Consider the following 13,909-nt stretch of genomic DNA (forward strand, 5'->3'; position numbering starts at 1 on the left):
GGTTGCTTCCTGTTGGTGTGGTAGTATTGGTTTATATACCTATGAGCAATGTATAAAAGTGCCATGTCTTTGCATTTCTTCCTGATGAATTTCCTTCTTCTCTCTCCCTTATAGTCTGCTTCCTTGTGTTTTAAGTCACTGTACTGCCACACTTGTGCAGGGAAGTGTAATAATTTTGACTATGGATGTTGATCTACTATTAAAGAACCTCACCAAATAACCATAGGAAAAAGATCAGTATGTATAAATACGAGGGGGGAAACTGGAAACCTGGAGGGACCTTGAAGGTAGATTAAAAAAAGAAGCCCACGTCTCCAGGAGAATCACCAGTGTCTGTATAAATACAAAAGAGAAATAGTGAGCACACAAAAGTGTGAGCAAAAATTGAGTTGAAAAAGGAGAAACTTAAGGGCCTCCCGACAAATAATATAAAATGAACCCGAGCCCAGAGTGCAAGAGAAGAGGCTGGTCAGTGAGTCCTCACTGCATGCCAGATGCACAGAAAACGGTATGTGGAACTACAGGCATGTCGAGGACACGAGCTTTTGACATCTAACAAAGTGAATTAGAAGGGAAGAAAATTAAAGACGTTAAATTAAAAATGCCAGCATAACCAGTATTTACCAGATCTAGGAGAAATAGCAAATACATGTTTTTCTATTTTTAATTATCAGCAATGTTGACACTGATACTGCTTTTATCTTATTTAAGAGAGTTTCCTAACTTTCTGGTTCCCTAAATGAATTTATTGTCTTAGTATATTACAGTTTTCAGACCTTATTTATTTGCCTCTGAACAGGCAACAGATATAATTTTAAATTATTGTGAGTTAGTTTTATTACCCAGTCGAAATTATTCTGAAGTATATTTTTAAATGAAAGTGACAGCTTTAGAGTGTTTTGAGGGAGGAAATTAAAGTTGTGCATTTGCGTTAAGACAACCAAGAGCTCTGTCATGCTGTGGGTGTAATTCAGGACATCTAGGAATGAAATCTGTTCTTAAAAGAATTGATGGTAGTTTTAGGTTAGCATATAAAATCATGGAGCTGGTGCTCAGTTGAGTACTTGGCAGCTTATAGATGTTACTGTCATGTAAGTTACACTAGACACAAGAGTGTGCACCACTGTGGATAAACAACAACAGCCACAGACGAAAAAGGCAGAATCCAAACGCAGACATGCAAGATGCCAACTTCCCCGCCTCCCTCTTCCCCAGGATGCCTTGTAACTAGTGTGGGGAGCCTGCTTTTAAACAGATTTACAGAGGTTAATTGGGCTGGGATATTTTAGATTATGTTACACATTAATGAAAATGCTGATTTTGAGCTGTCATGACTCCAGTGCTTTTTATACCATGATAATTATTTTAAAACTTTGTCTTCTGTGTTGTTGAAAACATCTTGGCAGAAAGCCTATGTGACCTGATTAAACCTATGAATTGTCAGCTGTGATCTATAGTTCTCAGATGAGGTTGCTGACTGGGCATCACTTAGGAAGTTCTTGATTTAAAAGCAAAATTAGATTGAGACTACTGTTTGCCATTCCAGTGGTACATTTTTAATACTCTATTTAGGGTCCTGATTTCACAGTTTACAGGCAATTGGTTAACATATTCATTCACTAATATATATTTTTAAAGCATAGCTAATTACCTCATGATGTATGAATTTCTTTCTCCCCCTGAAATTACACAATGGAAACTCCCATCTAATCCTGTTTGTTTTCTAATTTTTGTATATAGTTTGTGAATCAGTTATTCTGTGGGATTTGGGATTTCAAATTCTGTTTCTCCAGCCGTACAGAGAAGCAAAATAACTACCTTTAGATGTGTTTGTTTATGTCCTTGGGATTATTTTTTTTTTCCTTTCTCAAAATCCCCAATTTTTTAACCCCTTCTCATTTTATGCTTAAATCCTTGAAATTTGGGGAAGATTGATGTTCGTGTATTCTGAGAAGCCAGGGTTACCTTTTTCCAGGGATCCAATCTAGGATAAATTAAAAGGAGGTAATGATAGAAATTCTGGGATGCATGTAAATATTCTCTTGAAAAGAGTTTTCATACTTATGCTTATTGATGAATGTGAACAAAGAAATTCTCAGCATGAATCGTAGTACACTGATGTTGTTTGATCATTTTCTCAAATAAACAAAAATACTCACACGATTTGTCCTGTTTCTCGCTTCTTCTCTCTCTGTCTCTCTCTTCCCTTGAAGGTCTCAGCATCAGAGGAGCCCAGGAGGAGGACCCTCCCGATCCCCAGCTAATGAGACTGGACAATATGCTTTTGGCAGAAGGGGTTTCAGGTCCTGAGAAAGGTGGGGGATCGGCGGCAGCAGCTGCAGCCGCGGCAGCCTCTGGAGGTTCTTCAGATAACTCTATTGAACACTCAGATTACAGAGCCAAATTGACCCAGATCAGACAAATCTATCACACAGAACTGGAGAAATATGAACAGGTCAGCAGCCGCCACTCTCATAGTCCTGCACAAACCCTCTGTTGCTCTTCTATTAGACTGCGCTAACCGATTCTGAGGGCTGTGAGGGGTAGGTGTTAACCCAAAGAGTGAAATAAATAAGGTCAATGGCAAAAACCCAAGTGGATTGTTGGATTCATGAAATAAAGTCCCTTTGAGATTTCAGAGGTGGAGGGAAACCCATTTTGTCCCATCTACTTGTTCTAGTTCTATTCATTCCTCACATTCCTGTGCCCTCACTACCACGCCTCACTACCACGCCCGCAACCTTGCCGCTTGGTGCCCTTCAAAGCTCTGGATAATTAACATTTACACACTGGCCTTGTTCATGAGTTCTAACAACTTTTAAAGGGAAGCACTGCACAGGGAGCTCTTCCTCTTGTGCTCTGAGCTCCAGAATCCTCCCAGGAATTAATTCTGATGGACTGTGCCAGACCGTAGGGGAGGGAGCTACTGGCACAAAGTAAGCAGGTTCTGGCCTTTCTCTCAGAAGAGGAAACTCCTAGGATAATTATAGATACCTTGGAGCAGAGAATACTGGGCATTGTGTGCTAAATTCCCAAGTAGATAAGGGATGTGGATTAAAAATGCTGTCCTCAGCAATTACCTCAAACATACTTCATTGAATCTAAGCTATCTTTAATTTTAAGCTGTGTCATTGTTTATGTACCACCAAGAAAAAAGTTAACACTACCCAACTGAACTGTAACATGCTGTTGACTGTAGTATGTTCCATACTTCACAAAGATGTTAAAAGGTGGGAAAAATAAGTCTTAGATTCAATGAAATCATGTAAAATGTTGGTAGTTCATTTTCAACTTATTTTTCTTGTTAGTTTCAACCTAAAAACCTGTTTAGTTTGACAGATTTTTCACTAGCAGGTAATTTAAAAACAAACAAACAAACATTTTTATGGAAATATTTAAATGTACCCCCAAATAAAGAGAATATTATTACATTGACTTGGGTGAAATTGCCAAGCTTTAGGTCAAAAACAGTTGTGTACTGGCAGTTTTATAGAGCTCAGCCTACAATAAGGCACTGCCTAGACGCCCATCACCCAGATGCATAATATCAGTATTTTGCCAGTCTTATTTTGCTTGTTTCTCTCTCTTTCACACACACACACACACACACACACACACACACACACACACACACACCTTGTTTTGGTTTTGGCGGGCTATTTTAAAGCAAGTCTTAAGCATCATATCGTTTCACTAGCAAATACTTCATTGCATAGCCAGTCACTTCATGAAGTCCAAACACTTTAATGTGATGTGGGCATCCTGGCCAGTTTTATTACTGGTTTTTCTTCTTAGTTCCCTGCATAGTTTCAGTTGTATATGTTATTTTTTTCATTGCCTTCTCAAATATTCTGGATATGGTGGTATTAAGCAAATGTTGGACTCTGTTCCAGAGGTGAGTGTTTTTTGAGGGAGGGTAGAAAGTTTATGTAGCTTGATGTTAAAATCCAATATAAATTAATATTATAAGATATTGCTGCCTTTTTTTCATCCTGCATAGTACTTTCTGGAATCTCAAACTATATCTCTAGCCTCATTCGTAGGGATCATTTTCAGTGGAAGAAGTGCAAATAAGAATTTTGGGAAAATTATCTTATATATGTACACGTAAAAAATGGAGCTTTCTGATTTGACATATGAATAATTGAGAGTGAACAAAAGAAGTCTTGATTGAAAAAGTTGCCCTGAGCATAAACAGAAGAAAATGGTTCCAATTTGTAGTATAATCTTAATTGCATAACTTTATGTTAAATATATCTATACATACTTACTAAATAAATACCACTATTCACCTTGCATGGAAAGATCCATAGTATTAGGGGCGAAATGACCCGACTTTTTGGATAAAGAATTAAGGCAGTTCCCTTACTGTCTCCTACCAAGTTTCTTCATACTGGCTTCCTTTTTTCTCTCCTTTGCCCTGTTGGAAGTCAGGTGAGGCTGTCATCAATCAGTGTCACCAGGGGTTTTGTTTTGATTTATTTGGGATTGTTTTTGCTTTAAGAATACACACAGGTTCTTTGAAAGTTAATCTGTAGTATGTTCTTTTGGATTTTTTTGGATTCAATATATTCAGAAGTATGAGTTTTAAAGTGTAATAATGAATCTTATTTCTCGATATATTCAGTAACCTAATAAAAACCACTTAAATATATATTTCCCTGCTCATTTTTTACACTCTCTGAAGGAAAAATACATCCATTTGATATTGCTATAGTTTTATGGACAAATTAATAGATGGAGTATGATGACTGGTTGGCTGATTAACAGAATTTCAGTTTACAGATTTCCTTCTGTAGGTTCTGAATCGTTTTAGAAACAGCATAGCAGCATTTAATTCACTTGAGTTTCTGTGGGGTTGGCTTTTATAGCTTTTCTCTCTGTAGTTCCTAAGTTATTTGATCAGTGAGTTTTGATATAAAATAGTCAATTGTTTTTTCCCAAGTCTTTGGGATACAAGTTGTGGGCTCTAACTGGGCTAGACCTTCCAGGGATACGCTTTGGAGCTACAAGGAGGGCTAAGCAGAACTAAGTGAGATGAAAGGGTGGCATTTCCAAGATAGGTGGCATTATAATTTCCATTTTATAGATGAGAAAATGAGACTCAGGTTGAAAGATTTGTCCAGTGTCACACATCTAGTTAGTGTCAGAATCAGGTATTGAAGTCAGTTTCTGACAATATGCCTTCCTTTTCCACTGAATTGTGCTGCTGCTTATATAGAATTGGAAAATAACTCAGTACCTTCTGGTTTTCTCTCATTCGCTCATGTCGACTTGTGTTTAGAATGGGATCAGAGTAGAGAAGGAAAAAACAACTATTTTAATGACTTTCCAGAAAATTATACTTTTCCTCCTAAAAGTAAGCATGAGTATTCTGAGTGACAGAGCTTATTAATAATAGGAAGAACATACATGTTAAGGCAGTGGCTTCATCAGAAAATTGCGTTGAGTCTTTTACTGAAAGAAACAAATACTTTGGAATCTTAGAACTATTCACTCTACTGTGTTTTGCAGTGAAGCAGTAATGAAAATGTATCTGAAGCCTGTTTAGATTTAGATTGCCATAAAATTAACAAACACTACCACTGCAGTAAATTAAAGTACCTTATAAACACAGCCACATTTACAAAGCTAAGCAGACTAGAGAGCTATAGTTTGAGCAAAATTAAATCCAAGCTGCAAAGCTCAGTTTTATATGTGTGGTTTAGGAATGGTATGGTCTTTAAAATCCTGTCCTTTTTTTCCTCCAGAAAATGTCCTTTGATCTTGTGTCTTCATTACATAGGCTCAGATATAATGATTTTTGGTGATAACCATCTAAAGTCACTTACAAACACTTTTGAAATATAAGGCCTAGAATATAGAGTAGAATAAGGTTCTTGAATATTACTACCACCCAAAATGAATCAAAACTTCTTCACTTTTCAAAAAAAAAAATTATATTTCACTTTTCTTTTGTTGATCCTGACACCCAACAGGGATATATAATTTTCTGAAGTTTGCAGCAACTATCTTATACTTTGGGGTGTACTGCTTCTCACTTTAGCTAGGAAAAAAACCCTGATTCCTTCTTTGTCTTTTTGTTGATTAGCTACAAGTTTTGAAGAATGCTTTTACTATACCTTTCAAATATGCTCTTAAGATTAAAGGTCCAACTATTAAAATAAGGGAATTCCTAATGAACTTGAACCAGGGGTTCTGGGAACCCCGTTTTTAACAATTCAAGGCCTTTTGACTTCCCCACCTCTCTACCAAAGGGAAATGGACACATCAGTTTTTGCAAATGAAATTTGACTTAGACATTTGTTCTCAGTTAAAAAGAAAAAGATATATCACGCCCTGTGCAGCTCTCCCACTTCGCTTGTACCAGAAGAAATGCTTGTACACAGGCAATTCACTCCATAATTTACAGCTGCTATAATAGAGATGACATATTGAAAGCTATCTACTATAATTATATTGAAATACATTTTTGCTGAAGGCAAAAGTGTTGTAAGGGTCCCAACCCTCCCCAAGCATCTGAGAACCTGCTTTCTGAGTTCACAGATGTCTTTTAAATTCACCTCAAATCAGGGGAAACATTGAGCCAAGCATACACACCGAATGTATCCAAGACCAGTCAGGTACCATTTAGCTACTAGAGGACTTTCAGATTATAGGGAATTAATTATTGGGGAATGGAGAATGAATGTGGAATCTAAACCATCATGAAGGCATGTCCTTGTGCTTTTCGAGGATCTCAACATTTATGTGCTCAGATTTGCTGGTAAAATCCCATTTGCCTTTAAAGGAGTTTTATTTTTATGAGGTTAAAAAATGCTGATGTTATTACCTTAGAGGTTGTGTAGCCCCAAAATTCCCAATTCCATTTTTGCTATTTGTTCTTAAGAGTTAAGCAGGAAGGACAAAAGGGTCCAAGCTGACGGAAACTCTGTATTTCATTTTCCCAAGCAAGGCTTTGTCTTTCACTGCTTCCAAGGGAAGAGTTTTACTTCTTGTCAGCTTTCATGCTGGGTCTTTTCCTTGGCTGGAAAGAGTGTGTGAGTGTTCCCTTTTTTCCCTCCAAGTTTCTACTTTATTACTTCTACATACCAAATTTATCTTTGACCACACATTTGATTAATAAAATGAATTGTTTTATATTTGAATATTCTTTTGTTTTCAACTTCTGTCTGTATTATTCAGGCGGTAGGAAGGCATGATTATATTACTGTATTAAGTAATCAGAGTAGGGACTGTTTGCAGAATAGCTAACATATACAAAATATGAATTTCGTATAATTGCCATTTTCATTGTCAATAACTGCCATTTATTAGGTATTAATTCTGTTCTAGATTCTATGCAAAGAGCTTAAAATATATAATATACTCCTTACAAACCCTTCATGAGATAGTCCCCTAAATCATGCAATTAGGTAAGAGGTATTGAGATACAGTAGGTATTTTGTCTTTGTGGCTATTCCTTACTCATATTGGGCTCATTCTACTGGGTTTAGGAAAAATATCTTTAAATGTTGCCTTTTATTCTAAAACAAGAAGAATTTGTTACTTTAATAAGCATTCCATAAATACAAAATCTATGATAATGGACTAGAGTTACTTGCAAGGTTATAAAGACATCTAGAGAACAGATACATGCAAATTTGAGAGGCAATAACTTTTTTTTTTTAAAGATTTTATTTATTTATTTTACAGAGAGAGATGGCAAGTAGGCAGAGAGTCAGGCAGAGAGAGAGAGGAGGAAGTGGGCTCCCTGCTGAGCAGAGAGCCCGATGCGGGCCTCGATCCCAGGACCCTGAGATCATGACCTGAGCCGAATGCAGAGTCTTAACCCACTGAGCTACCCAGCTGCCCTGAGAGGCAATAACTTTTAATGGAGATTTATTCTTTCTTTGACAAGTAGATTTTAGAATGGGGTATCATGATTGGTTGATTGCAGTCAGCTTCTCTAGATGGTTACAAAAGACCAATTCAGTTTTTAGATCTGATCACTGACCCAGTTTAAAGTTTCTTCTAAAATTAGTGCTTGCCCACTATCTGATTTTATATGTTTACATTCAGTGGTGTGAATTTACAGGCAAGGAAGGGGTTGTATTTTGAATTCACAATGAAAAAAAAAGCACCACCACAAAAGAAACGAAACTTCAACAAAGTCAAACAAACCTGGAAGTTTAGCAGACCTGAAAACTTTAATTTTGAGGATAAATGAAATGTGTACAGATAGTGAGGAGACAGTTTTACCAGCCAACAAATATCATTAAAATCATTATTATAAATCACGTATTTCACATCTTCAATTGGTTTTGGATTATTAAGGAGAAAGGAATAAATGGCAAGGAGAAATTCTCATAAATAAGAGCTGGTTGAAAATATTTTTTCAGATGAAGCTTTTCATATTTTATGTTCATTGAACTATGTTATTGGTATGTGTGTTTTAAAACACAAAAATTCATCCTAGATAGTTTTCAACAGCTAGACCAAAAGAAAAAGAGGTTTCTGCCATTAGTTTAAATCAGAAAATTCAAGGAGTCAAAACTCTTATTTCCTGAATGTTCCGATTAAGCAAGGTGTTTCTATGTTTGTATCATGGACATTGATGACCAGAAAAATTTTAACTGATAATTTCACTTGGAAAAATAATAAGGCAATGAAAAATTTCTCCAATGTCTATTTCAATAGTATAGTCTTATAGGTATGACAGAGATTGTGATAAATGTTTAAAGCGAACTTCCCATATTAAAAATGGCATTGATGCTAGTATGTGGTTGGGTGGCCCTTCAGAACAACTCTGCGATCATTTGATCATTCTCATAGCATTTATATGTTTAAAAAATATATACCTTTTAAGGACTAGAAGATGAGGCAGTACTGTGCTCTGCTGTGAAACTGGTTACAGATGATTCTGTAAATGAGGCTGTAATTTACTTTCAGTGGTATAAAGGAAAAAAATCACTTTGCCTAAAGTGTATGCATCTTTCTTAAGGGTGTACCCAGATTTTAATTATCTAAATGTAAATACTTAACGAATTTTACTTAGAGTAATGAGCTAAAGTGCACACTACATAAATGAGATGTTCTAATTAATCATGTATGAACTACTGGTTTAAAGAAAAGCTATGTGAATTCTGTGAATGTTGGGCTATTGCCAAATTGCTAATCAGCATTTGCATTCATAGATGAGTTCACTTAATAAGTTGTGAGACATTCAGCAAATGTTTTAGGAAATTATGAGTTTTTAGATGCAGAAACTTTTTGCTTTTAACCCTTTTCCCCCTACATGCTTCCTAGAAACCATAGGGAAACATTATTTCTGGAGAGATTAAAATGCAGCGAGAGAAAAACTTGAGAGCTAACATCTCAGGTGTCATTCACGTAGGAGTTTTGGATTATTTATCATGTCGTACACCCTGTCAAAGATATATGTTACCATAATGTGTGAGCTAGGTTTTTAGGAATTTACGATGTTACATGTGCAAATTAAAAATGCTTCCTTCGTCCAATACAGTGATTCTCAAAAGTTTTGGGTCTTAAAACCTAGACTCTTATAAGTTATTAAAGACCCTTAAGAGCTTTTATTGGGTGGATTTTATCTGTCAACATTTATTATGAGAGAAATCAAAACAGAAAAATTGAAAGTATTTATTAATTCATCTTAAACTAATAATAAATCATTATATGTTAACCTAAATAACATTTTTATAAAAACCTGTATTTCCCCCCAAACCTCAGCATCTATTGAGAATAATGATTCTGTTTTTACATTCTTGCCGAACTCTTTAATATTGGGCTCAGTAGAAGTCACCTGGATCTTACCCGTGCTTCTGCAGACAGTCTGCTCTCATGTGGTTGAAGTACACAAAGGGCTTCTGGATCTGACCTCACACAGATATGGCATTGGAAAAGGCAGGAGTATATGGTAATAGCCTTTTCAGATAGCTATGGACTTTCTTCTTTGATATTACACCAAAACTTGACAAGTTGTAATTCCTTAAAAGTTAGTTATAATGTGGAGTTGAAACCATATCAATTAAGTCTTTGTACTCTGTTTCTTTAAAGAAACATATTAGACCAATTGGTCTAATATGCACTTCGAATGGTGTCTTTGTAACATCATGCATTGATCATTTGGAAAATACTGGTTCACTGAGTTATGTCCATCTTCCAGTGTTGACACATTTCATTTTATGATACCAAAATATAGTTAAGAGTAGCAACACCAAGCTAATCAGAAAGTCGACTGGGAAACTGTGAAGCTCACAATGGTGGATGCAAGTTTTGCAAAATTCTAATTTTCACTTGAAAACTCAAATTTTGTTACGATACACACTACTTACTGTCAGCACTTTGACTTGACATGGCAGACACACTTCATTTTTGAGAGAATATCGGCAAATACCCAAGTCTGAATAATTATAATTTGTTGGTTTTGCTTTTTGAAAAAATGGTGTTCCATGAAAAAAGCAGCTTTAGCTCACAACTGAAACAGTCGACAAGTGCTTTTTCTCAAGATAACCAACCACTGATGTGCAGTAGAAGTGCTTTTTGTTTGTTTCCCATTTTGTCACAGAATTTTACAGATGTAGTGAAGGGTTGAGATGTAATAAAATGAAGAATTTCTCTTGCTTCACCAAGGACATTCGTAAATGAAACTGTCTTTTTTGTGTGTGTTTGTGTGAATGCATGGTGGGGAAGAATTGAGAAAGAAACATCAAAGATTACTTAGGATGTGGTTTCCCAAAGAGATTTTCTTAGCACTTGAGTCTGCAAGATGCCGTAGAGCTGTGCTATCCAGTCTGGTGGCCACTAGCCATGGGGAGTAATTGAGCGCTTGAAATCGGGCTTTTTTTTTTTTTTTTTAAGATTTTATTTACTTATTTGATAGATGGAGATAACAAGTAGGCAGAGAAGCAGGCAGAGAGAGAGGATGAAGTAGGCTCCCCACTGAATAGAGAGCCTGATGCTGGGCTCAATCCCAGGACCCTGGGATCATGACCTGAGCCGAAGGCAGAAGCTTCAGCCCACTGAGCCACCCAGGAACCCCAAAATCTGGCTAGTTTGAACTGAGATGTGCAAATGTCCCAGATTAGAAAGTGTGCCCCCCCAAATAACATAATATTCTTCATTAGCCATGTTTTTAAAATACTGAATATGTGTTGAAATGTTAATAGTTTTCATATAGTGGGTTAAATAAATATATTTTTAAAATTAATTTCACCTGATTCTTTTTATTTTTTTAATGTGGCTGCTGGAGTTTTGTTTTTTAATTTCATATGTGGCTTGCAGTATATTTCTTTTTGGGTAGCACTGCTCTAGAGAAAAAAGATTTTTGTATCCTAATTTATCTGGGGAAAGTTGGCTTTCCCATTCCCCCTTAAAGATTTATTCTGCATATTGCCATATTAGTCTTGAGGAGTCTTGCAAAAACAAACAGACAAAAATCTTTGAAAATTTTGGTTAACTCAGCATTTTCCAAACATACTGTACTTTTGGACCATCTATTGACATTCTCTGGAACTAGATATAGAAGCACATACTTTCTGATCCCTGTGTGGGGACATGGTGCTGGTCTAGGTTTCTTCATTTTATCACAGAGAAAACAGAGTGTGAGAATTTGTCAAATTACAGAATTTTGAAATTATATGAACATCTCTTTAGAGAAAGTGCAAGAAAAAAAATATGTACAAATATTTCTTGGCAGGATGACCACTTATATTCAGTTTGGCCTAAGGTAGGGTAAGTAGTGTATTGGGGGACAATCTTAAGTTTATTTTTATTTTGGTTTCCTTAAAGGTAGAAAGAACTTAAGATTTTAGAGCTTCACAGTTCTTTAACATTTTACTGCGTAATAACCTAGGACAATAATTCTTAGCCTTTTTTAGTTATTAACTGGCTAAGAATCTGAAAAGAAAGCAAAACTCCCCAGATTGTCCCTTCAGGTGTTACACATCTGCATACAGCTTGGATAAGATTTCAGGGAGTCATAGACATTCTAAACTTATCCATGGCTGCAAGTGGAGAATTCTTCACATATGGTGCAGGGATAACATACTTACAGATACTAATCAACATTACTCTTGAACTGTAATACAACTGACCAGTCAGTTGATGCTTATTGGATGCCTACTGTCTGTCTCTACTGCACAGTTCTACACTCTGAAGATTCCTGTTAAGTGTAACACAGGGTCGCTACTCGCTTAAATTGCTTAAGACTTAAAACATATGGGGGAGAGAAAAAAGCACCCTTTAACTGATAAGCAAGATTCATTTTACCTCACTTAGAAATATGTATAGGAAAGCTCCGTAAAGCTTAGAGTAACTGAAACACCCAGTGTACTTACTTAAAAGGTTAGTTCTCTAATGAGCAGTTAGAAAAACCATCATGTGCTGTATGTGAGCAATGTTCAGGATATCTGTAGGGAAGTGGACATTATTACAGCTTCAAACTATGTCTTGCCGTGATCAATGATTGTTCTGTCTGCTCGCCCTACCAGGGGCATCTGTGCAATAAGATTCAGAATCTCTCTGTCTTGCCTTTTTAATGAAAATGCCAGAAGATGTTCTTTTTATCCAAGGGTATAGACTGGTGCTTTATTTACCAAAGCAGTAGTAGATTTCAGCATAGGCCCCGTTACTTGGTTTTATCGATTTAAAACAATACAGGTGAACTGAAAGAGGGGTTGAGGGTTGTTAACTTAAAAGTTTGAGACCCAAGTCTGATCCTTGTTTTCCTGCTGCACCTGCCCTGAAGAGTAAAGCAGCTTTACTCATCTTCCACGGCTGGCTCATATCTACCGATAAGGCCCACACCAAAGCCAAATTATTCCAGGACAGTGGCTTCCTTGTCATCCAAGACCCTTGATGTCCTTCCATGGACCTGAATCCCTCTTCTTCTCTACATTTTCTCTCATCCTCTGAACTTGTTACCTATCATTATCTCCAGGGTTTTTCTTGTGCCTAGCATTCTTCCTAATGTCCACCTTTATCCACCTTTCAAAAGTCGTACCCATTCTTCGAAGCCCAAATGTCACTCTGCCATGAAGCCTGATGATTTCTCTGCCTCCAGATGAGAATACTCCCTCCTTGGAACTTAGGAAACCCTTAATCCTATCTTCCGGTGACACTTTGCACAGACTGCTTGCTTGAGAATTATTTTCTTATATATATTTTATCGTACTAAAGACCAAGTGCACATCTTGCTCATTTCTCTCTACCTTCATAGCATCGGGAAGAGTTTGCCCTTCATTAAACATTTGCTGAATATATGTAAAATCCCAGAGAAAAACAGGAGGTGCTTAGTATTGACAATTCATATTTATACATAGGAGTTGGTAGAGTGTGTCCTCCAGTGGGAAAACCTCATTTTGGGACTGGGAAAAGGGTGGACGGAAGGACAGTCGAGGGCTCTGCCTCCTTTGCATGTTGGGCCATTCGTAGTTTCAGAATTCTCGCTGCCGCATCTGACTATCCCCGCCATTTGACAAATGTCTTAGCTTTCATTCCACTCCCCCCCCCCCCCACCGCATAATACCATTGGCAATTGCAAATGAAGTGGAAATTTAGATGTTAATGTTTGGGTATGATACTATAAAATACCAGATTCCTAAGGAGTGACTTTTTTTCCCCCCTTTACAGGCATGTAATGAATTCACTACACATGTGATGAACCTTCTCCGAGAGCAGAGTAGAACACGTCCCATTTCCCCAAAAGAGATTGAAAGAATGGTGGGCATCATCCATCGAAAATTTAGTTCCATTCAGATGCAGCTCAAACAAAGCACTTGTGAAGCAGTTATGATTTTAAGATCAAGGTTCCTTGATGCCAGGTATGTGAGGCCACGAATCTGTTGCATGGCTTTTTTCCTTTCCCCCTTTCACTCCTTGTATATTATTTTCTGTAAAACTGGCCAGT

General features: G+C 36.8%; 1 protein-coding gene across 2 annotated transcripts in view; it reads left to right on the plus strand.

Moving 5' to 3' along the window:
* Positions 1 to 13,909, plus strand: part of PBX3 (PBX homeobox 3) — a 214,408-nt gene that overhangs the window by 158,553 nt on the left and 41,946 nt on the right. For both annotated transcript variants that reach the window (XM_082695605.1, XM_082695606.1), the window contains exons 3-4: positions 2,214 to 2,455; positions 13,633 to 13,823. In XM_082695605.1, the coding sequence (XP_082551731.1) occupies positions 2,214 to 2,455; positions 13,633 to 13,823 (433 nt within the window). The remainder of the gene's footprint in view (positions 1 to 2,213; positions 2,456 to 13,632; positions 13,824 to 13,909) is intronic.

The sequence above is a fragment of the Mustela nivalis genome (genome assembly GCF_964662115.1).
Source record: "Mustela nivalis genome assembly, chromosome: 13".
NCBI lineage: Eukaryota > Metazoa > Chordata > Mammalia > Carnivora > Mustelidae > Mustela > Mustela nivalis.